The sequence below is a fragment of the Mytilus californianus genome, unplaced genomic scaffold, assembly GCF_021869535.1.
Source record: "Mytilus californianus isolate M0D057914Y unplaced genomic scaffold, xbMytCali1.0.p SCAF_8, whole genome shotgun sequence".
In the NCBI taxonomy this organism is placed as follows: domain Eukaryota; kingdom Metazoa; phylum Mollusca; class Bivalvia; order Mytilida; family Mytilidae; genus Mytilus; species Mytilus californianus.
Genome location: NW_026262734.1, coordinates 99,419,019 through 99,443,862, shown reverse-complemented (window position 1 = coordinate 99,443,862; position 24,844 = coordinate 99,419,019). Strand labels below are relative to the sequence as shown.

Below are 24,844 nucleotides of genomic sequence, written 5' to 3'. Positions count from 1 at the left end.
GAGATTTCTTTCGTTAAAATCAAATACGTTGTTACATACACGAGCGAATCGAACAAGTTGAGATATATAAACACCATATATATGATGGTGACAAGGGAACGTCACCATCTAAAAATGGATAATTAACAATAGGAAATGAAAAATCATCTCTTTTATCATAAATTTTGATATTAAGCTTCCCGTTTAAGATATAGATATCAAGATCCAGGAAAGGGCAGTGTTCATTGTATGATTATGCTGTCAATCTAGCGTGTGAATTAGTATAATAATACAAATAAAAAGGGTTCCCCAAAGGAATGGGGGAAAGGGGTGTAGAAATATGCTCATTTAAGGGTTCTTCCGACTGCCATTACCACCCTTTCTAAATTTGGGCGTCCGTTTGACTGTGCGGGATGTACAAGTACGCAGCCACGTCGGGTCAGAAGGTAACGTTTATCCCGATGCCTCATGTAAAGAGAGTGCCACGCTCTCCACGCTCTCTGCACATTAAGGAACCTGTAACAACTCGTTCCGTGTTCGTAGGTGGTTGTTCCAAGGCAAAACTTCGGTCCTTATCCAGTAAACCCTCATTTTACATTTACTGTCGCAGTCCACATTTTCACGACTTTCAATGTATGGCCACTATAACTGGACCTGCCGATTTTATTTATTGTAAATTGTTCTTGTCCTAAACATGCATGAAATATATGCCACTGGACGTTAAGCAACCAACAATCAACTAATTAAAAAAAGGAAATTATTTAAAGACACCTTCATAAACATGGTCAAACTATCATTTTGAACAATGACTTTTCAACCAAACTTATTGGAAGTAAAAAAAAGTTAAACTGTTTTAACAGTTGGAAAACTATTTGTCTTGCTTAATCACACTAAACAAATTTCTGCAAATAATATTTTTTATCCAATCAAGTTGTTTGACAAAAACGTTTAAATTTATTTATTCCCACAACTAGTGCTATATATACATTATGTTTACAAATACAATAATAAACCTTATGCTGTAAAATGATCATACAAAGGTAACTTTGATCTCAATACACATTTTCTAACTAATATAACATGTATAAATACATTCTTACAGCTAAGACGGTCAAATAGAGGTTAGACCTCTGTCGGCTATGCTTTAACAATTGTTGTTATTTTTATTACATATTATCGGGAATAACAATTTTAAAAGCGTATTTCTTAAATGCTTACTACCATTCTCTCTACAGTCAAAGATCGCATTAACAAATATCGTGATGAGGTTTACTCAACCTGTCATGTCCGTCATAGGAGGATTCTGATTAAAAAGTTTAACGTAAAGATCTACTCAAAAATCTTCAAATCACAATAACTAAACTTTTATATTAAAAATTTCAAAACTTTTCCACACTTCATAATATTATTCCTTACGCTCACCTGAAAGGTCGACTACATCGTCTAAATAATATGTCTTTATACTAATAATACCGATGTGGGTAATAACTTAGAAACGGGTAGTTGGTAATAGGAAAACTGAAATCGACATAGTTTTTGATAAAGAATCTTGTTTGAAGTCAGCAATCTATGGCAATTTCAAGTAAGACATCCCGACAAGGAGCAGACTTTCTACTACTTTACACGATGTGTATTATAGGACTTGGCAATTAAGAAAAACTAAGGCGAAGGCACCTAAATCAAGCTATGTTTACTTGGCACTCAACAAAAAGCTAAGGCGAAGGCACCTAAATCAAGCTGTGTTGACTTGGCAATCGGGAAAAACTAAGTTGAAGGCACCTAAATCAAGCTGTACTGACTTGACAATCAAGAAAAGCGAAGACACCTACATCAATCTGTATTTACTGACGTTACACGCAAGTTACACAAATGTATGATGGAAAGTTACTCAAGTCCTTTTTATATTAAAATTTATTTAAAACAAATTCAAGAGAGAATCAAAGATACAGCCTTTCAAAAGCAAGAGACTGACCCCAATCAAAATTAAAAAAAAAATTAGACTTCTTTAATAATATACTATATAAGACCCTCATATGTTGATCAATGCACATCCAAATCTGATAGATCAACATTATGCAAATTTGGGATAAGTGCTCATACTTTATCTGTTGAAAGAGGGCAATATTTAAATATACCGAACCGGATATGTCTTTGCTGCAACAGTGGAGACTTTGAAGATGAACTACATTTTCTTTTAAAATGTTCTTCCTTTAAATATTTGAAAGATAACCTCATTAAAAAATTAAATAATGTTCTATTGAACAACAAATTACTATCTTTATCATATAATTTGCTTATACCAATTGTAATTAGTAATTCCCCAACAGTATTTTAAATTGTTGTGAACTATTTGAATGAATGCTTATTAGTGAGAAACTCATTGTCAAAAGGTACCTGATTTTTTTTTTCTCATACTAACTTATCCACTGTCACTCCTTCATTGTATATATATTATTGTAGTTTGTCTTTATTTTGTTGCCATAACCATTTATTGTTAATGTGTTAGTGCAAATAAAGTTATCTTATCTTATCTCAAAACGAGAACAAACACATTTTTATTTGATTTTCTGTAATTTGAATTCAAATCACCACGTTCAAAGTAAAAGTATGCAATGATATTGTTTTACAGTACAATGTACATAAACCCTGCAATAAGCAGGCTCACAATAAAAAAGTTGTTACCATATCACATAGATTTATCGATCCTTACTAATACTATACGGCTTTCCATACATTACATTTAATTACCGTATCACCATGGTGATACGGTCTGATTAGTCAAAGGCTGGACGTCTGGAATGTGGTAAATCTGATAACGGTATCTCATTGGTTATAAATAACATTAAATGGCTGCATCTCAGCTGCTTCCGGGCTGCTTCTGGGGGAAGTGAAGGATATCTTAACGTCTGATTGGCTATTATTGAGTTGTATGCATTATATGTCAACGCGTCCGAAAGTGGGGTCGGATAAAAATCATGATACCAGGTCATCGGTAGAAACTATAATGAAGTGTTCAATTGCTATCATAATTTAAGCAAAATTTAGTTCACGAAGCCCTGTCAATTTGAGCAAATAATATCATTCTGTGAGGATGAAATTTATGTTATCTTGGAATTTTGTTGCAATTTGGGTACACAGGTGTACATTTATGGATTATTAATGTTCTTTCAAAAACAAAACAATAATACACCTAATCTTCACTTTATAGTGAGTATTGAAACATATTTTGCTATATTTCTTCATAAACTATAAACTAAATGGGCATATCAATACCCACGCTACGTCAATTTTCAAAGACCCAAATGTTGCAAGACACTTGTCCTACCTCCATGACAAATATGTTGTTGTCCCCGTAGATAAAGCCCCAAACAACATCGTTTTTGTGTGTAAATATCATTACATAGACTGCTTGATAAATGAATTAGGTATTGACAATTCACTTGGAAACTCAACATATACCCTCACGACACTTACCAAAAAGGAAATCCTGGATAATCATAGGTCTGTTCTATGTTCCTTTGGAATTTTAACCAAAGATGAAGAACTGGATCTTCCATCACTGTATTGGATACCTAAACTACATAAGTGTCCTTACAAACAACGGTATATTGCTGGGTCTTCCAAGTGCTCCACGAAACCTCTTTCTAAATTATTAACATCTATTTTATCAGCAATCAAAGCCGTGCTCCAAAGTTATTTTGAAACTGCCTATTCTAGAGGTGGCGTGAATCAGATGTGGATACTAAAAAATTCCAAAGATCTTTTAGAGTACATACAATCTAAGAATCTCTCATCTTGCTATAGTATTAAAACATTTGACTTTTCTACACTTTACACAAGTATTCCCCATTCCAAACTAATAGACAAATTGAAAGAGTTGGTATTACTTTGTTTCATTAAAAAGAATGGCGAACGTAGATACAAGTATCTTGTCTTGGGGAGGGATAAATCCTACTTTGTAAAGAATCACTCTGATTCAAACAAAAAATTTTCTGAAACTGACATTATCAAGATGCTTGATTTCTTGATTGACAACATATTTGTTACGTTTGGAGGACGTGTTTTTTAACAGACTGTCGGAATTCCAATGGGAACCAATTGTGCCCCACTTCTTGCCGACTTGTTTCTGTATTATTATGAGGCTGACTTCATATAGGAACGTCTTAGGAAGAAAGATAAGAAGTTAGCAATATCCTTTAACTCTACGTTCCGCTATAGAGATGATGTTCTCTCACTAAATAATACAAAATTTGGTGACTATGCTGAACGAATCTATCCCATCGAACTAGAGATAAAGGATACTACAGATACAGTTTAGTCTGCCTCATATCTTGACTTACATCTAGAAATTGACAATGAGGGTCGGTTGAAAACAAAACTTTACGACAAAAGAGATGATTTCAGCTTCCCAATTGTGAACTTTCCATTTCTCTGTAGCAACATTCCAGCAGAGCCTGCATACGGAGTATATATCTCCAAATTGATACGATATTCCCGGGCTTGTGTTTCCTATCATGATTTCCTTGATAGAGGATTGCTGCTCACAAGGAAGCTATTAAACCAAGAGTTCCAAATGGTGAAGTTGAAGTCATCCCTTCGTAAATTTTACGGACGCCATCACTAGTTGGTTGACCGTTATGGAATAACCGTTTCACAGATGACATCGAATATGTTCCTTATGTCGTAACTACAATACCCTCCCTTTTCACGAATGTGACTTACCGAATTAGACTATTTACCGGATTTGTAATAACATAAGTAACACGACGGGTGCCACATTTGGAGCAGGATCTGCTTACCCTTCCGGAGCACCTGAGATCAACCCCAGTTTTTGGTGGGGTTCGTGTTGCTTAGTCTTTGGTTTTCTATGTTGTGTCAACTGTACTATTATTTGTCTGTTTGTCTATTTATTTTTTTCCATGGCGTTGTCAGTTTGTTTTCGATCTATGAGTTTGACTGTCCCTCTGGTATCTTTCTTCCCTCTTTTTTAAATAGTAAATACACAAAACGTGTGCTCTAGGAATAAAAATATTATCCTCATATTTTTCATTGCTTGGACATATTGATTAGAAAATATTCAAATCACGGAATTTACCGTATTGATACGAAGATGTCCTTTCGTTTTCCGTGCATTCACCGCTTCATTGATATCTGATGTAAACAAAACAGAAAACTGCCGATAAACAGCTGATTAGAAGAATAAAAATCAAACAAGGTGAGTAATATGGTTGCGTGTGTGCAAGGAAGCAAACACCAAGCATCACAGTTTAGTTATGGGCAAGGGTTTCAGTGCACTATAGTTTGTTTAATGACCCCTCTAGCTGGACGTCTACGACTAGAGATGGCTAGAGATGAAATTATAATTGAAGCTGAGACTACTATAAGTTAATACAATTTGAATTGATATGATCGCATCTTATTTCCTTATAACCCAAGATACTTGAAACACAGCGAGGTCCCAAATGATGTTCGCAAGTGGGGTAGACAGTGTAATGTACTCGTACATGATGATTTATTCTTTGGAGTCGTCGTACACCACGGGCGGATCATAAGGGGCTGGGGGCCGCCCCTCCCCTTGGTTGATTATATAGCCCCCCTTTATGAAAAGTTCTGGATCCGCCACTGTACACAGTGGCGCTCAGCAGTCATTGTTAATTGATATATCAACATCACTGAGAACTGCAATTGAAATCCAATTGTAATTTGTTCACATTACAATGTATCAGGTCTTACAATAAGTATATTTCGTCGTGATGATAATTACTACTTGTTTGATTCACAAGCTTGGAATAATCAAGGTTTCCCATTTTCAGATGGTGCTGCTATTTTGCTAACATTTTCAAATCTGAATGAGCTGATACTATATGTATAATCATCAATATACAATGGTGTTGAGTTTAATCTATCGGCTGTATTTGTATAAGTATTTGTAATATGTGATATTGGCAGATGGAACTGACTATGTAAAGGCTCTAGTTTATGACTTGGATGTGTTAACAATGATGGTGGTTGATAAGGAAATCCAGATCCAGGATGTTATTCCAAAACCGAACAGGTATTTTACGTATATATATATATATTAGAATTCGTCCTCCTGAACATAGTACCCATATATAATAACCATACACCTAATCGCTTTATGGAATTATGGAATTCTGTCCCAGCTGACCTGAGAATTTCCCGCTTCAACCATTGACATCATACAACAATCATTTTTCCATTTTGGCGTCAGATATTTTGTATTATGACGTCAACATTTTACGTGAACCTTTGTGATGGCCAGTAATGGCAGACAAATAGCAATAAGTAGGATTCAAAGCACTCTTCTTATATATATAGATTATCACATGACATCATGAACATAGACGTCCCTTAACTAGTGCCGAAAATAAATTTTTAAATGCATCTATTGAAAATAAATTATTGCATGCGTTTCATAAGTTCTGCTTTGGACATAACTGAATAACATTGCCGAATATAATGGAAGCATACATTAAGATAAATGTCTTTATTTTTCACATAGCATCTGACAGCATTGAATGATACGATATGAATCAGCAGATTTATCGTTGTTTTAGAAGTTCAACGAGCAGCTATATATTTTACTTCGTTGGGTGGATAACATAACATTTACCAATGTATCTTGTCATTATACATATAAAAAAAAAAGTTGTGGTATGATTGCCAATGAGACAACTCTCCAAAAAAGACCAAAATGACACAGAAATAAACAACTATAGGTCACCTTACGGCCTTCGCATAGTCAGCTATAAAAGGCCCCAAAATAACAATTTAAACAATTCAAACACTTCAAACGAGAAAACCAACGGTGTAATCTATGTTTGCTCAGCATTCATCATGAAAACGATCACATTATAAATCATTTTAGGAAAGCACTGTAAGCAGACATTTCAGGCAACATGTCTGTCATTGTCTGTAGGCTGACTGTTTATTATCTGAACAAGTTCATTTCTTATCAACTTCATAATTATTTCAAACATTTTAATAGATGTCACCCAAATTTGGTCTGTTTCTATTAGCTTAATATTTTTGCTTTTTCAAAGTCATGTTCATTTATTTTTCAACTGTGCCCAGAAATATGCAGTTACCTTTAATTTCAGAAACGGATTTAGGGAAAGGCGACCTGGGTCCCCCTTTTAAAACCTACATTTAATATTAATGCAGACATATTACTTGTTCCACACCAAACCTTGTCAAGTTTGGGGCCCCCGGGCACCCCTTCTTTCCATAATTCATCCTACATCTACTTTTGAATGTGTTGTTTATTTGTTCTTTGGTCGCAATATATTGACAATGAAACCACATCTTCATGGTCCCACAAAATGTTGATAATGTGTACATTTAATTTTTTTTCTAGCTCCTCTCATATGATAGCAGTACCTTTTTGGTCACTATTCTGTGTTGCGTCTAAATATTAATTGTAACACTTTATAGTGACTGAACAGGTAAAACAAATACTTCTGAAGAAACAGAAAAATAAGACTACTTGGAACAGCACCAGACTATGTATGAATAAAAACTCAGATCGGAATAGCATGGATGATATATTTATACATCCTTGGGGAAAAGCAAGGAGAGCTATTAATAATAGTGCATTTTTAAAAGTTTATTGGGTTTTTCATCGAATTTTCACACAATCTGTCGAAAAGGCAAAACTAACTTTACTGAAGCTTTCAAACAATATGAGAAGTGTTTCATTCACCAAAACACTCTTGCAATTCTGCAAAAAAAAAAATCATGCATGATTTTGTGAATGAAAGGGGAAAGAAGATCCTGACACAGCGCACCCGTGCGTGTCAATTGCGAACTGACCCAATAATTTATATATCACGACCAGTCAACTGATACTGACATTATCAGAGAGTACACATCAAAGGAAAAATGCACAAATTACCGATAAATTGTTATATATGATATTATAGAATTAAATATGTTTTATTACAAAAAAATGTGTTCTCAATCTTGTCGATAGATATAACAGAATGTCATATCAGTTCCAAAGACAACTCTTCATCCAAGTCACAGTTTGTAAAAGTAAACCATTATAGGTTGAAGTACGGTCTTCAACATGAAGCCTTGGTTCACACCAAACAGCAAGCTATATAGACTAAGTCCATATCAATCATGACAATGAACATAAACAAATAAACTAACAACTATCGCTTACTAATAATCCTGACTATATGTATTACATGAACTGGTTGCCATCAGAAATGAAAATATAAATATTCCAACTAACAAAAGCATATGCTTACACATGCAACCAAAAATAAAGCACTAAATGCTAATACCAATATGAAGCTCTCATCTATAGAACTTACAAAAAAAGATTACAAACCACAACAAAATATTAAAAAATATAAGAAGCCAGCTGACAACATGTACATGTTCTAGAAAATTGCAATTAATATTTCATTCCAAATCCATTACCACAAAACATCTTCTTACAGTAATACTACATCTGGAAATTAGTAATGGGGGGGGGGGGGGGGGGGGGGGGGGGGGTCTCAATATACATATCAGTCGACTGGCAAAAATATTTGAACGGCCAACTATAGTAGTCAGAGCTGGATTTAGAGTTTTTCAGGGGAACCCCCGCCCCCTTTTGTGGGAAAACTTCGTTGATCATATACATATACATAATCCTCAAAAGTAAATAATACTTTTTTCTTATCAACTTGATTATAACCTTGCAAACTATTACATAACGGTCAAGACACAGTATGCATGTTAAAACTACTTGCATTGTCATAAAGAGTAAACAATCATATTCCACAAAACAAAGAAAAAAGTGTTTGTGTCGTTACTCTAGCTATTACAAACCATATATATTATCATATGTGACTATAGAGCCTCCTTCCATGATAACCCTGATCCACCAATACTACAACTAAAATAAAAAACCAGGAGAAAAAAGACACTATATATTCATAGTGCTTGGAGTTCAAGATTCCAATAAAAAAACCTTTATTGTCTGCCATTACTGGCCATCACAAAGGTTCACGTAAAATGTTGACGTCATAATACAAAATATCTGACGCCACAATGGAAAAGTGATTGTTGTATGATGTCAATGGTTGAAGCGGGAAATTCTCAGGTCAGCTGGGACCGAAATCCATAATTCAATAAAGCGATTAGGTGTATTTTTATTATATAACAATTGCAAGAGTATTTGTCTCATTGGCACTCATACCACATCTTCTTATATCTATACCCACAAACCACCGATCTTAATATAAGCAGCTAAAATACGGCAAGCTTTTTAGAAAAGCTATTACTTGTTTTTACAATAATCGACGGGTTGTGTGGATTGTGAGTACAAATACATAGTTGACAACCCCATGTCCTATGGTAAAGATCGTGTCCGCTCTATATCTTGAGAACCGTTATGATTTCAAAGTTTATACTTGACATGTATATAAACCAACACCAGAGGGTGTGTCATAATTTATGTACAACTTCCTAGGTCAAAGGTCAATGTCATAAACTTCGGTTTCAGTTGACAACCCATGTCCAATGATAAAGATGCAAATTTTTTACCAGTCACATTATTCACAGCGGGGCCCACAGAGATGGCTCCCAACTCAATGATATCTAGTATAGTTCAATTAAAGAAAAGGCACTAATTTATATAAATATTTTCAAACTGTCCGCTTATTACAGTTAATTTTTCATTTATAAAGAATATAATCATGATAATGCTCTAGTTATTCAAATTTATTGATTGTAAATATTAATCATAAACATCGCCCATTGGTATGGTGCAGTAGAAGTGTCATAGTTATTTCCAATAAAACGTGTACATTATTGCTAACAACTGTGCTTCATTTTTACAAATTATGCTTAATTGATAGCTCATAGATAGTTTTACTTTATAACAAAGATAAAACTGATAACTATAGAACCATGCATATATATATATATATTGGAAAATTGTTTCCCTTAATGTAGGTGAGCAATTATTAGATATCCTTCATAGATAATGTAATTGGGGTTCCAGAAGGTAAATTATTGCACTATAGAGCTCGATGCTCAAAGGATGTAAATATAATATTTTAACAACATATTTGTCAGGGTTAATGTTCCCCAGAAGGGATTTCACTTTTCGAGTCTCAAAATAGTGTGAATGACAACAATGTTTATTTCCATTAGTATTATTAGTCAGATACACATACCCAACTATAGCAATCCTATTCAGGACCGATAACTTTGTCGATAAATATTGACGGGTATTCAATGTCGTTGAAATCAGAGCAATTGTCTGATATGTCTCTGTTGAAATGAATACAATAACATCTTTTGTACACAAGTTAAACTTTCTATATCGATTTTTTTAAGTGCCTGGATTTTGCTTAAAATATTAAATTAATAAAAATAAATGACAAAATTATATGCAATGAAATCTCGTTTAAATTTCTATGAAATAAAAAAAATCTATTTAATATAAAATTTGAATAGAATGTTTCTTTTATCAATTATCGTAAAACGTAAATTATATTTGATTATTTTTGTAAGCAAAAATCAACTTTTCAAAGAATTTTTCATAATATTTATATTTTCTTAAAGTTCTTTATGATATATATTTCTTCTGTTGTGTACACGGGGAAGAGAAGATATTTATTTATGAATTTGATGCGACTGTCATACAAGTGAGAGGTTTAGCGCTATAAAACCAGGTTCAATCCACCCTTTTCTACATTAAGAAAATGCCTGTACCAAGTCAGGAATATGACAGTTGTTGTCCATTCGTTTGATGTGTTTTATCATTTGATTTTGCCATTTGATTAGGGACTTTCCGTTTTGAATTTTCCTCGGAGTTCAGTATTTTTGTGATTTTACTTTTTTTTTGTATATCACAAAATCTAAACTCTGGAAATACATGTATATACAGGATGGCTTTTGGTTTGACACGATTCCTTTACACTGTCAACGTATACTTGTTCCGCCTAACAGAAGTTCCGCTGGAAACTTTGTTATAAACAATATCATAATATATGTTCTTGTTGGAACAAATATTCTATACCATTTATTCCGTTAGGAACATTTCATGCATTTACTGTAATATTTATTCCAGTGGAAATAATATTCCAGAATATTGTTTCCATTTGGAACTTATATTATGAAGGAACTTCTATTCCGTGACAACAATATATTGTTATGTAACATTATAACCCAAGTCAGAGTTCACCTGTTCGTCCAGAGACATTAGATTTTAAAGGTACAGAATATTTAATATCTATAATAAATTTTTTCTCTCTCTTGGGACGAAAACATTCTTTTTTCTAAAAGGAATATAAATATATATTTCTAAAGAAAGATGAATTATACAGAAAACAGGGAAAATACCTTTAAAAAAAGAAGCGAAAAAAAAATTTATTATAAATTTCAGTGTTAACTATTTTCTGGGAACAGTAAATCCTGGATATCTGTCAAAATAAATGTTCCCGTGTTATTTTTTTCACTTCACACTTGAAATAATTTATTTTTCAATAAGAAATTTTGAAATCAATCATATCGAAATATCATCAAAGAAAATAACAGCACAGATTTTGCATGAAAAATACACGATGATTTTAATTGATGCGACATTTCCATACACATCCGCCATTTTGAAAAATCCCGAAAAAATTACTTTTTTTAAATCGATGTGGGACGGAATTTGCTCTAAAATTAAACTGTTTTAAGTAGAATATTTCGCCAGATATATGTTTTAATATTGTGAATCGATTTGTAAAGTATTACTTTTATTAACGGAATTTGTGAATTTGAAGTACAAGTAGACATAGGGTCGCTAGATTTTAACATTGAATCAACGGGGAAATATCGAGAAAAAGTAAGATTTTAACGAATCTCCACGGACGTAATTTAATCAAAAATTAAATTGTCAGAACCAACATTTTTAGATAGAATTATGTTCGAATATCAAAGATTAATTTTAAAAGTTAAAAAACGGGTCAAGTTGATGAGAAAATTGAACTTTATTGAAGCATTATTTAAATGGCACAAAATTATTCAAATTGGCGGCTCGCTGTGCGTCACCAAAGCCACGTGATGTCTTACTTAGTTGGTTATGACCACCTCTCAAGTACAACACGACCAACCGAATGAGGTTCTGCATGTCAGAGAAACGCCTGTCTATTTTTAATGGGCACTAAAAGTGACTTTAATGTTTTGTGCAAAAATCGGGTCGATAGTTTTCTCATTCCAATTGTTTTGCATTCGTCATTTTGGGGCCTTTTATGGTTAGCTGTGCAGTATGGAATTTGCTCACTGTTGAAGGCTGTACGATAATTTTTATTTATTAACTTCTATGCCATTTGATCTCTGTTGGAGAGTTGTCTCATTGACAATCATACATGACTGTACATTTGTACCACATATTTATATATTTTATATATGGGTTAAGAATGTTGCAAATAACATAAAACTGGTTTGTTTTCTAGCAGTTTAAACAATTTACCGTCTTGTTTGGCAGTAAGATCTCTGTTGATTATGTGTCCGTTTTGGTGTGCAGAATGTATGAAAACTCAGGGAAAGGGATAAACCCAACAGTACGCCCCGTGTTGTCAAAGTACCGCGGTCTCTGCACGTGAGATAACTCTATTAAGTTAACCCTTTGAGGGATTAGTAGATGATATATCGCGAAGCAACATTTTTACATATCAATATCACACTCTTTTTTCAGTGGCAGGACAAAATTTCCGACCCTTTAATCCGGTTCAAAACTTTACTGCTTACCAAATGTGGGTACTTTAAAACGTACAGGATGTAATTTGCCTCATAGGTTTCGTGTAGCTTTTAACCATAAAATCGGGCAAACAGTAAGGATAGAACCAAATTTAACGATTAAAGATGCATATTATGTCTCCAATGAATAATCAATATCTGATATATTTACTGCATCGAATGTAACTGTTAGCTAGTAAACACGTGGTTTTAATCAGAAATAAGCGAAAACAATTTCATAATGATATCGTTACACTTTCGTTGTTATGTGTAGTAGGAAATTACATGTATTGAATATACTGGCACACACATTTTTTAATGAAGACTCTCCATATAATATAGTATAGAATTTGTATTCATCATTAATAGGGGCGAGCTGAAACCCGCCTCCGGGTGCGGGATTTTCTGGCTGCGTTAAAGACCCATTGGTTTCCTTGTGCTGTTTTCTGGTCGGGTTGTTGTCTTCTAGACACATTCCCCGTTTCCATTCTCCATTCTCAATTCTATCTACATTTCATACAAAAATAGACATTCCCATTTTCACAGAAATTGTGTTAGTGTCGCATGCTGTAAAAGTTAGATTAACATAATTTTTTAAGAACAAGTTAATTTTGAACATTGATATTGTGTTCATATAAGATTATACTGGAAGATATGGTATGATTGCTAATGAGACAACTCTCTCTCCACAAGAGACCAAATGACGTTGAGGTTTACAACTATAATAGGTAACTGAACGACCTTCAACAATGAGAAAAACCCATACCGCATAGTGAGCTATAAAAGACCCCGAAGTGACAAATTTAAAACAATTAAAGCGAGAAAACTGAGGGCCAGATAATGATTATTTACCCTGCAATAGACCTTTCTTCTATACAAATACTGGTTGACAGATAACATGAAGCGATACACATATATCATATGTTTATAGTCTCCTGGTATTTTAAAATTACAGTTGATCTCACAGTTCAATTTGGGATCCTCATCGTGGTCTGCGTTTAAGTCATGTTGATTTCATTAAAAAACATATCCGACGGTTTGGAAGTAAACTAAAACTATATTTTTTAGCGTAAATATTAAATTGTAGGATATAAATAATATTCATGATATTCGTACATTGTAGAAAAATATAAAAAGTATTTGCAATTATTGCTACGAAACAGGAAAAAAAATTCGTCGAGCCTGGCTTCTCTCTCTGTTTCTGAAGCTCATTTAGCTTGGTTTTTCTTTCTGTTTCTAAAGTTCGTTGAACCTTGCTTCTCTCTCTGTTTTTAAAGCTCGTCAAGTCTCGCTTCTCTCTCTGTTTCTAAAGTTTGTTGCTCTCTCTCTCTCTCTCTCTCTCTCTCTCTCTCTCTCTCTCTCTCTCTCTCTCTCTCTCTCTCTCTCTCTCAAGCTTGTACAAATACGTTTTATATTTTCCTTTTCATGAGGGGTATTTTTTAAGCAAATAAACAAGAAGAAAAAAGACCTGAGTCATGAATCCATCACGTCTCTAACCCCAATTACAAGCAATTAACTTTTATTTTTCAGATATCTTTAAATGACACCAATGAGTCTGTGTGATTCATGCTATGCAGAAAGTAAACAAACAACTGCATTACAACATTGCACCCACTGCGAAGAGCATTTATGTAAGGACTGCGCAGATTCACACGTCCGTATTAAGGATTTCAGATCACATGATATCAATCCATTGACATCCTCTACCTTAGCGAAAATTACGATGATCACCGGGAAATGCCCATAGATTGTTACTGTACACACCAGGAAGTCTTATGTTGTGGAATATGCGTTTCTAGTGATCATAAAACATGTCAAAATGTAATGCAGTTAGAACTTGCATCAACAAATGTAAAAAGCTCTACATTAATGACCGACATTAGGCAAGAAATAAGTCATATCGCTAAGACGTTAAATCAGTTAAACCATAACAGACAAGCAAACATCAACTCACTGACAAAGAAGAAGGTAGGTATACTCCAACAGTTGAGTGCAATTAAAGCGCAAATACCCGATGATAACATTGACGATTTTGAAAGTAAATGGGTCATTCCACACAGGTGCTGACTCTTTAGGGTAATCTTAAACTTTTATAAATTACGAGGTTATTTGTTGGAATTTTCAAATCACTTTTTTCATTTGAATAACATATATGTATTGAAGAAATAAAAATATATAAAAAAAATCTTATTAGTTATTGATAAAAAAATTTATTGAATAAAACAATCAATTTTGCCAGGAAAATAGTGACCTAAAAATGGGACATGACAAAGGTACTGAAGAGAAAATGTCTTATAAGTTATGTTTTATGGTAAAATTCAAAGACATAGATGTTTCCATTGTGTTCAGAAATATTTTGCGTGTGTTTTAAGTCCAAAATTTATGTTTATATCGATTTTTTACAGAATTATTCACATTTTTCTATAGTCAGTTTCGCTTGTTACAATCGTGTCCAAACACACTGCTGACATATATCATTTATTACGTAAAGTGTTGTTACTTCAACATACTGATATCATGATCAATAGGAATAAAACTCTTATCATAATTCTTTCATAGGAAGAATGTGTGTTTATAGAGACTGTTTAACGCTCCACAGAAGTTTAAACTTTTTTGGTATTTTCGTATCCACATTGTAACGATCATTATGATGACATGTACAATGATTGATTCAGATTGTTTCCCAATCTGGAAATATGAAACTGTGTAGCCCATCCCAAGCTCGCGTGATAACCTGTAAAACTATGATATTCTTCAACTACAGAGCAAGGTTGATGTATTTTGTGTTGGTGTCCAGAAAAGAAACGATCGAAACAGGTAACGAGCGACGTCTATTTTTATACTTTTATTTGTTTGCATGCATGATATTTACTTCCTGTTTATCATTTTTATGTATAATTCACAGAGAATAATGTTTACATAAGCGAATCGACTCAAATATTGACAATATCAATAATATTTTCTAAATGATAACTTGGAGAGACACGATTATTTATTCGCTCGTTACACGTGGAAACAAGGAAGTAGTTTCCAACCAAAAAATGTAACGATCATTACTTATTCTGTCGCTTATTTGCACTAAAGGAATTTCCCGCTTCACCGATATTTCTAAATCAGTTTTTACGGATGTTGATTAAAATATGTAGCATTCTTTTCCTCTGGAAATATCATGCACATGTTTTTCATTATGTCCTTTTCGTTCGTTACATAGGGACACCAGTATGATTAGTCGATCGTTACATGAGGAAACAAGGAAGCAGTTTCCAACCAAAAAATGTAACGATCATTACTTATTCTGCCGCTAATTTGTATTAAAGTAAATTCCCGCTTCACACACATTTCTAAATCAGTTTTTACGGATGTTGATTAAAATAAGTAGCATTCTATTCCGCTATAAATATCCGATAAATGTTTTTCACTATGTCATTTTCGTTCGTTACATAGGGACACCAGTATGATTAGTCGATCGTTACAAGTGGACACAAAATGGAAGTTTCCAACTAAGATATATGTAACGATCGTTGTCGAATTTGTTTTTCTCACGCACTTAATAACTTTTTCAGTTCAAAATATTTTCGCAACCAATCATTCATAAAACCTTGACGGCCAACTTGCAATTGTTCGTCTAGCTATGCTTGGAATGCAATTATTAACACAATTCTTACAATCGTTACACAGAGACACCTATCAATTCCGTCGATCGTTGTAAGTAGACACGATACATATCGTCTTTAATAAAACTCATTCAAAAAAAATAATTTGTGATTATCCAAACTAGATATCAATAATAATATTTTTTGTTTGCATTCAAGTAAGAAATACGTTTTCACATTTTAAATTCCGTCTACTTTCCTTTGTCATACAAAAACAAAACAAGTAACGATCGTAACCATTAAGTTATAAAGATTCATTAATTTTCAGAACATGCTTAAGATTAAGCTAAGATCAAGGACAAGAAAAACTGAAAACAAACAACCCTCAAATGCTTCATATAATGAGGGAAAACAATCAGCAACCCAGCAAAAATCAAACAAACAAAAAATGGTGGAATATAGGCAACGTTTGAAAGAAAGCCCAGATACATATCAGGCATACCTAGCTTCTGAGGCCGAGAGAAATAAAGCGTATAGAGCGAATTTAACAGAAGAAAAAAGAGCAACACAGAGAGAGCTAACACGTCTTAGAGTTAAAAGATTTAGGGAGAAAAAAAAGACTCAGTTAACCCTAAATGAACCGAACAAATCCAACGACAATGTGAATGATACAACACCTAAAACACCACAAACCAGACAAAAGGTAAAGGGACGAAGGGAGTATTGGAGGAAGAAAAAGCAAGATCAAAGACAAAACATGACTGCTCAAAAAAAGAGAAGGATTAATGAAAGACGACGACAAAAGTATGCGGAAAAAAAGGGAATCAAAATACTGGACGACTCAGAGAAACAGCAATCTCTATCAAGCGTCTCCCCAGGATATATTACAAAAGAAGCGGAGAGAAAAGCAATTTATCGCGCTAAAAAGTCATTACCAACGTCTCCAAACAAATTTGCAAGCGTTCTGTCAGGTATTGCAGCAATGGCAACACCAAGAAAAAGAGCTGCGCTGGACAAAAATGGTACTGTAATGACTCCTTCCAAAAGACGACGGTTGAAAATGTATGATGAAACCGTAGGAAAAATTATAGCTGAAGTCAAAAATAAGAAGTATAGAAGATCTAAGATTGCCTTACGTAGGAGGCGTGTTCTTGCGTCCAGTATACTGTGGTCTAGGCATTCAAGTTTAAGAAAACAATACTGCATGTCTTGGACTTTTGCTCACAAATGTTCTACATTAGAAGGTGTTTGGGACAACAAAAAAAGGAGTGACGCTTTAGACCAGAACACAATTAAAGCCGTCGAGGATTTTTTCAAACGACCGGCCAACTCTACCTATCTTCCTGACAAAAAGCATGTATCAAAGAAGACTTTGGAACCCAAAATAATTCTTGATAAAAGTCTACAAGATACATACAAGCAGTTCAGAGAGCAAAATCAGGAATGTAACATTAGCTTCAGCAAATTTTCTTCGTTGCGGCCATCCAACGTTAAGACTATGAACAAAAATACATTCAACAACTGCCTTTGCGAATACTGTACTAATATTGAGTTGAAGATTAAGGCAATCAGTAAGGTATTGGGAAACAGGACTGTTGTTAAAGATCGATATGACATTTCAAGACAAACTCTATGCCCCAAGTTAGATGGGATGCAGTTTTGCCAGAAAAAATGCATTGAAAGAGAGTGTGAACAATGTGGGACAGGTCCGCTCAAGACATCACTTGCAAAGCTCTTGAAAAATAAATGCAAATCTCTAGAATGGCATAAATGGGAAAATCAAACTTTTACAGATAAAGATAAGAAGAAAACCCGCAAAATGTTAAAATTGAGAAAAGATCACGTGGATGTATTCATCAGAGAGTTGATGTCAGAAATTGAACCTTTTAGTGGGCATATTCACAACGCTGCGTGGCAACATGAGCAGTTTTCCAAAGTTATCAGAAATATTCCGGACAAATGGGTAATTTTCTGCATGGACTTTGCCGAAAACTACACTTGCCTCTACCAGGATGAAGCACAGAGTGCCCACTGGAGCCATAACACGGTGACGCTCTTCTCAATTGTAGCGTATTACTACTGTCCATCTTGCCAAAATCCGATGAACGAAAGTATGATGTTTATCACAGAAGACAAGAAACATGACAGCCACGCTGTCCACCACTTTGTTGGTTTAGCAAACACCTACTTGAAAGATAAAGGCATAGGAATAAACAGAGAAATTCATTTTTCAGACGGAGCGCCAGGCCAATTTAAATCAAAAACTCCATTTGCAGACGTCAGCAAGAGCAATGAGGACTACGGCTTCCCTGTCGAGAAACACTTTTTTGGGACACGACATGGCAAGGGGCCATGTGATGGTGAATTCGGCGTAGTTAAACGATCAGTCTCCAACTCAATTTTAGCCCGATCAAGTATAGTCAGTGATGCCGAGGATTTCTACAAGTATGCAAGTGATGAATTATCAATACAAAAGGGTGAAGAAGACGATTGTTGTCATAAGATACGTTCTTTTTTCCTCGTCGACAAAACGGATGTCATACGAAAAAGACAGGATAGGATTGAAGTCAAAGCAGTGCCTGATACAAGAAAAAAACATGCAATCAAACCTGTTGCAAATGGAAATCTTGTAACTCGGCTATTGAGCTGTTTCTGTGATGGATGTGTAACACAGAATGGTGAATGTATGAATAAGGAACATGTTGATAGCTGGGAAGGTATAAACAAGCAAAAAAAAACAGCAAAGCCAAAATCAGCACAGTCGAATAAAAGCCGTCGTAAAGTCATCAGCAATGGGAATCAAAACAATGCAAAACCAGCTATAAAAAGGAAAAAACAAAATAAAAAATCCAGACCAAGAGGGAAGCGTGATGTCGCCCAAAACAGAGACAAATCAATTTGCCAAAAAACAATAGATACAACTTTGAATGTTAACATGAACGGAAAAGCGGAAGAAATACATGAATTACCTAGCATCAATACTGCAGATTTGCCTTGCGACCGTAGAGGCTTTTACCGCGTCGTTTTACTGTATCTCCAATCAGCAAGATCATTCAATGAATTACAGGCGAAATGTATAGAAATAAATGAACTTCCTAACTTCAAAGGATACACACTATTTGTGGACAAAAACATTGATATGGTCACCTATAACCTTACTGCTGACGGACAAGCATTGGACTTAATTCCAAAAGATGCTTTACATCCTGATTTCACTTCTTGGTTGCCAGTTCAAGTAATCGGAGATGGAAACTGTTTACCCAGATCTGCCAGTGTAGCCTGCTTTGGTACAGAAACTGACCACCAGGAAATAAGAGCCCGTATCGTAATTGAAATGTGTCTTCATGTGGAAAAGTACACATCCAATGAGTATCTGAACAGAGGAATTGACCTCCCAAAAAAAGAAGCTGAAAATCTTCGGAAATCATATACAATGTTTTCCGAACAATATACTGCTGGTGACAAAATAACAAATGCAGTTATTAATAGAGTATACCAAGCCGAAGCCTTGGAGGCCGTGAAAAGTGGAAATTTTATGGGAATATGGCAGTTGTTTGCACTCTCATCCTGTTTAAACTCTGTTATTGATTCCATATATCCAAAGATGGGATATTGTTTACCAAAATTAACTCTACATAGAGAAATATTGCCGAGAGCCAATATAGTCCAAATGGATAACCAGGCAAAATTTGTCGTGATGTGGAGTTCTACAAGGACTGATATGACAAGGGAAAATTGGATTCCAAACCACTTCGTTCCATTGATTCCACCATACCAAAGTAACATCGACTTCTTAGATGATCATGATGAAAATGATGGTTTTGCCATTGATGATAGCGTTATGATCACATTGTTACAGACAGTTACTGGGTAAGTTTTCTTCAATATTAAACTGTGATAATGTATATGTAGGGTTAATGTTATTTCAAGAGAGCAACATACTACAAACAAACATTTTTCTCATTACAAATATATGAGATCTTATTGTCAACACATAGCAGAAAATATTAACAGAAAGGGTTAATGTCAGATTACAAAAACATGATTTAATCTCATATATTCATTCTTATTTTCTGATGCACCGAGATTTTAGTAATCACCCCACAAGTTTTGCTGTCGTCATCACGAGTTGATTGACTTTGTTCCCGGGTTTGTATTTTATAAATTGATTGCCCATGTATTTGTTACGATTCGGTTGTCGGCTCTTTCTTTAAGTGTTATCATACAAGTTTTATTTGTTTTTTAGTGTTACGTTTGACGATGACCACTACACAACTGATGAACTGGCAGTTGAAACAAGTATAGGTGAAAAACTTACTGTTGATGTCGATAGACCATGGGATGATGATCAGTCATTGGACGCTGGTACCAAAACTGAGACAGCACATCCTTCAAATGTTTCATCAGAGACAAGTGGTGATCAGCCAAAGGTAGTTGTTTTCACGACTAGGGCAGAACAACTATCGGAGGTTTCAACCCTGAACTACGATCAGACTAAGGTAGATGATTCCATAAATGAGACAGAACAACCTTCGGAGGTTTCAGCTTTGAAATACGACCAGACTAAGGTAGATGGTTCCACAAATAAGACAGAACAACCTTCAGAGGTTTCAGCCCTAAAATACGACCAGAATAAGGTAAATAGTTCAACAAATGAGACAGAACAACCATCGAAGGTTTCAGCTCTGAACTACGACCAGACTAAGGTAGATGGTGCCACAAATGAGACAGAACAACCATCGGAGGTTTCAGCCCTGAACTACGACCAGAATAAGGTAGATGGTTCCACAAATAAGACAGAACAACCTTCGGAGGTTTCAGCCCTGAAAAACGACCAGACTAAGGTAAATGGTTTAACAAATGAGACAGATCAACCATCGAAGGTTTCAGCCCTGAACTTCGACCAGACTAAGGTAGATGGTTCCATAAATGAGACAGAACAACCTTCGGAGGTTTCAGCCCTGAACTACGACCAGACTAAGGTAGATGGTTCCACAAATGAGACAGAACAACCTTCAGAGGTTTCAGCCCTAAAATACGACCAGACTAAGGTAAATAGTTCAACAAATGAGACAGAACAACCATCGAAGGTTTCAGCTCTGAACTACGACCAGACTAAGGTAGATGGTGCCACAAATGAGACAGAACAACCTTCGGAGGTTTCAGCCCTGAACTACAACCAGACTAAGGTAGATGGTTCCACAAATGAGACAGAACAGCCATCGGAGGTTTCAGCCCTGAACTACGACCAGACTAAGGTAGATGGTTCCACAAATGAGACAGAACAATCTTTGGAGGTTTCAACCCCGAGTGACGACCAGCTGATGGTTGATAATTCCACAACTGATGACGAACAACCATATGAGGTTTCAGCCCTGGACGACGATCAGCATATGGCAGATGGTTCCTTAACACAGACAACAAGAGATTCAGAACAGATTGAAGATAAGGAAAAAGCGGATGTTGCATTGCACTTAGATGTAGATGAGACAGAAAAAGTTTCTTGTAATGGACCAATCAGGTGAGTCTTGATACTATAGGTTATTAGCATATATTTTTGACGTTTGTACAGAATCATTCATTTGTATTCTTTAATACATTATATTCATTCATAGCTACCAAAATCATTTCGAATTATTTTAAAGATCGGTTTTAACTAACTTTACTTCATTTCATTTCATTTCACGTCATTTTCATTGTTATATTTAATCATTCATATTCATCACAGCTATCAGCTCACAGGAACATATTTACTCGTTGCTCATGGTGCAAAAAGTTTTCCAGCTGTTGTAAGTTTGTTGGATGCAAAAATACGAACTAAATAATGATATAGCACATTGCAGAATTAGTTTATTATTGAATGACTATAGATTTCTAACTTGCATGAGTCTATACCATTTCCACAGCATGCTTTAAATTTCGTTTATTATGTTTGCTATCGTTGTAGGCCAATATTTAAGCATGTTTGCATGATCAATGTTAATGCAGGGCTCTTTGATATTCATTGCAGTGTTTTAGGACACCGGCAAATAGAAATAGAATTGTTAAAGAAATATTTAAATTTAAAAACAAATATACTATTCTTGGGCGTGCAGTCCTTCCTTTCGAATGTCATTAGAAAAGTGTCACAATTAGAAGTACAATATGCTCAACCATATTTGAAATGTTAAATTGGGAATATGTGAAAAGCATAAAAATGGAAATGAGGAATACGTTAAAGAGATGACAACCATATTTTTATTTCAGGTTATTGACTGGCCATGGGTTAAATTTTACTCCAACCAGAAAAGATCAAATGAGTGGTGGATAGAGAGTGAAAAGCAACATATAATCATCTTCGAGGATATTCTTCAAACTTTAGACACCCCAACCATACAAAGGAAAGGACGTCGCACCTATTACAGTTTCAAAGGTATTTTCTTTACATGTACCTTATTCAGTCATTCTCTGAACTGCAATGATGTTTTATCGATCAAATATTGATATACTCTTTTTAAGAATGATTATTGATCTTCAGGTCAAACTACTATATTTTAGGAGATTGTTCATTTAATTTTCTTGTCATATGTGTATTGTTTCCGATATTCCTAGATAGGTTAAATTCCTCTGTTCACCCCATGACTTTGTTGATAGAAGTAAGAAATGTGACCTGCTGCAGACAATGTTGCCTTCTACTTGTAATTTAAAAACGTTCTTTTATAATGCTTAGTTTGATTTTTTTTCTTTCTTCTTCTATTTTACAGATCTTACACCCGGTGGTTTATCTCGACGGTGACTGATGACATCCTTCGACAATCAAAAACAGAAGCTGAACTATTGCCTTTTCAAATAAAGATAATCTTAAACATGATGTTAACTTCGTCAAATGGAATTTAATGCATATATTAATTTTTTATTGTTCCTGAATTCCTGTGCATTTTGTTTGTATAAAACAATTTGAACATTGTTGAAAAAAATGGATAATGGTAACGATTGTTACATGGTGTCCAAACTATTTTCAGTTTTAGTTTTCATGTATTTGCTAATATTGGTTATGTATTAGATGCTTTTATTACTTTATGGTGTAATCCTCAGAGTTTCGTCAAAGCAGAATAAGACACCAATGGTGTATGATGTCAAAATGTATACTTATTGGTTGGACGCCAAATGTAACCTTCGAACTTTGTGTCTCTTGTAACATACGTTACACTTTACAGAAAATTAGATGTTTTATTCACTTGCATATGTTTACTAACAATTCAACTGTTGAATTATAATAAATCGAATATATTTTTTCCAACATATGCAATTTAAAACCAAGTTAAATCAATGTTTAAACGGATAAAAAGAAATTTATTGATGATATTTCGAAATTTCTCAGTAGGCATTGCCGATTGCATGAAAATTTGCTTAAATGATAAAAAACATCCAAAACTTTCAATAATATAGGCAAGTGAAATAATAATCTGAAGAATTTTAATGAGAATTGAATGTAAAATAGAAATTAAATAGTTTAATCATGTATTTGTTGGACACCAGGTAACAAGCGTTACCTCTCATGGTGACTATAATTATTCGGAAAAAAATATTATATGGTGACTAAAAACTATCTTTTAACACATTGAATCATCAAGTAGACACATAAAACTACAAAATAACATTGCCAAATATAATTTTCAAGATTGTTTGAATTAATGTGTTGTTGTCTCATGTTTTGTTATTACCACTGTGGAAGGACCCAAATTAATAACCGAGTTGACGTCTCTTCAGATGAAACACGAGGCTGTTATCAACGAAGAAAGGAAAGAAATAGCAAAGCTATCAGCAACATTGAAGGAAATTGAGAATTAAATTTGCTTCTTGGATGAAAATGGGTCATAGACCCTAATTTTTATAACCTTGCATCAACAGGCCATGAACTCTACAAAGGGTCGAGGACAAAGTTAGAGATATGATATCCAAAATACAAGAAGTTATCCATAATACAAGAAGTTAACATAATATTAGAGGAAAGTCAAAATATGTCACTGGAACTATTTGGGAAGATAGAAACTACGACCAGACCCTGTGAAATCCAGTGGAATGACAATCCAAAGAAATTACAGCAAGCACAAAGCTTTATAGATAAATCAAGACAGATTGTATGATTCGAAAAGGTAAGCGAAATAACTCAGATGTCCGGGGTAAAGTACGAACTTTACGGTGTGGCTGTTACTAGGGATAATAAGTTACTTCTGAGCAATTATCAATACAATCATCCGAAACTTTTTGTCAACAGAAATTGCAAAGATTTTGAGACGGAAATAAAGTTTTCTAGCAAACAGGGTGGTGTCGCTGTGATACCGGAAACAAATACAGCAGTTGTTACAATACCTGAGAAGACATCAGTACAGTTCGTTAACACTTCAGACTTTACACTGGATATGAAAGTTGATTTTGTAAAAGATCAAATTGTCGTAGGGGGACTTTCTCGTGTCAAAATACTGAAGACTGATGGATCCATTTTGCAAAGTATACTTTTCCCCGATTCTAGAAATTTGCTGACG

General features: G+C 34.4%; 1 protein-coding gene across 3 annotated transcripts; it reads left to right on the top strand.

Annotated features, from left to right (window-relative positions):
* The first annotated feature begins 16,594 nt into the window (after positions 1-16,594).
* LOC127711546 (uncharacterized) lies at positions 16,595-23,989 on the top strand. 3 transcript variants are annotated; one of them, XM_052217629.1, is made up of 5 exons: positions 16,595-20,189; positions 20,566-21,025; positions 21,095-21,840; positions 22,566-22,731; positions 23,063-23,989. In XM_052217629.1, the coding sequence occupies exons 1-4, from the start codon at positions 16,651-16,653 to the stop codon at positions 22,627-22,629; spliced, it is 4,809 nt and encodes a 1,602-aa protein (XP_052073589.1). In that variant the 5' UTR covers positions 16,595-16,650; the 3' UTR covers positions 22,630-22,731; positions 23,063-23,989. The 3 variants fall into 3 exon arrangements, with proteins under 3 accessions (XP_052073589.1, XP_052073590.1, XP_052073588.1); XM_052217630.1 differs by having other exon boundaries at positions 20,566-21,478; positions 21,548-21,840; XM_052217628.1 differs by having other exon boundaries at positions 20,566-21,840.
* The last annotated feature ends 855 nt before the right edge of the window (positions 23,990-24,844 follow it).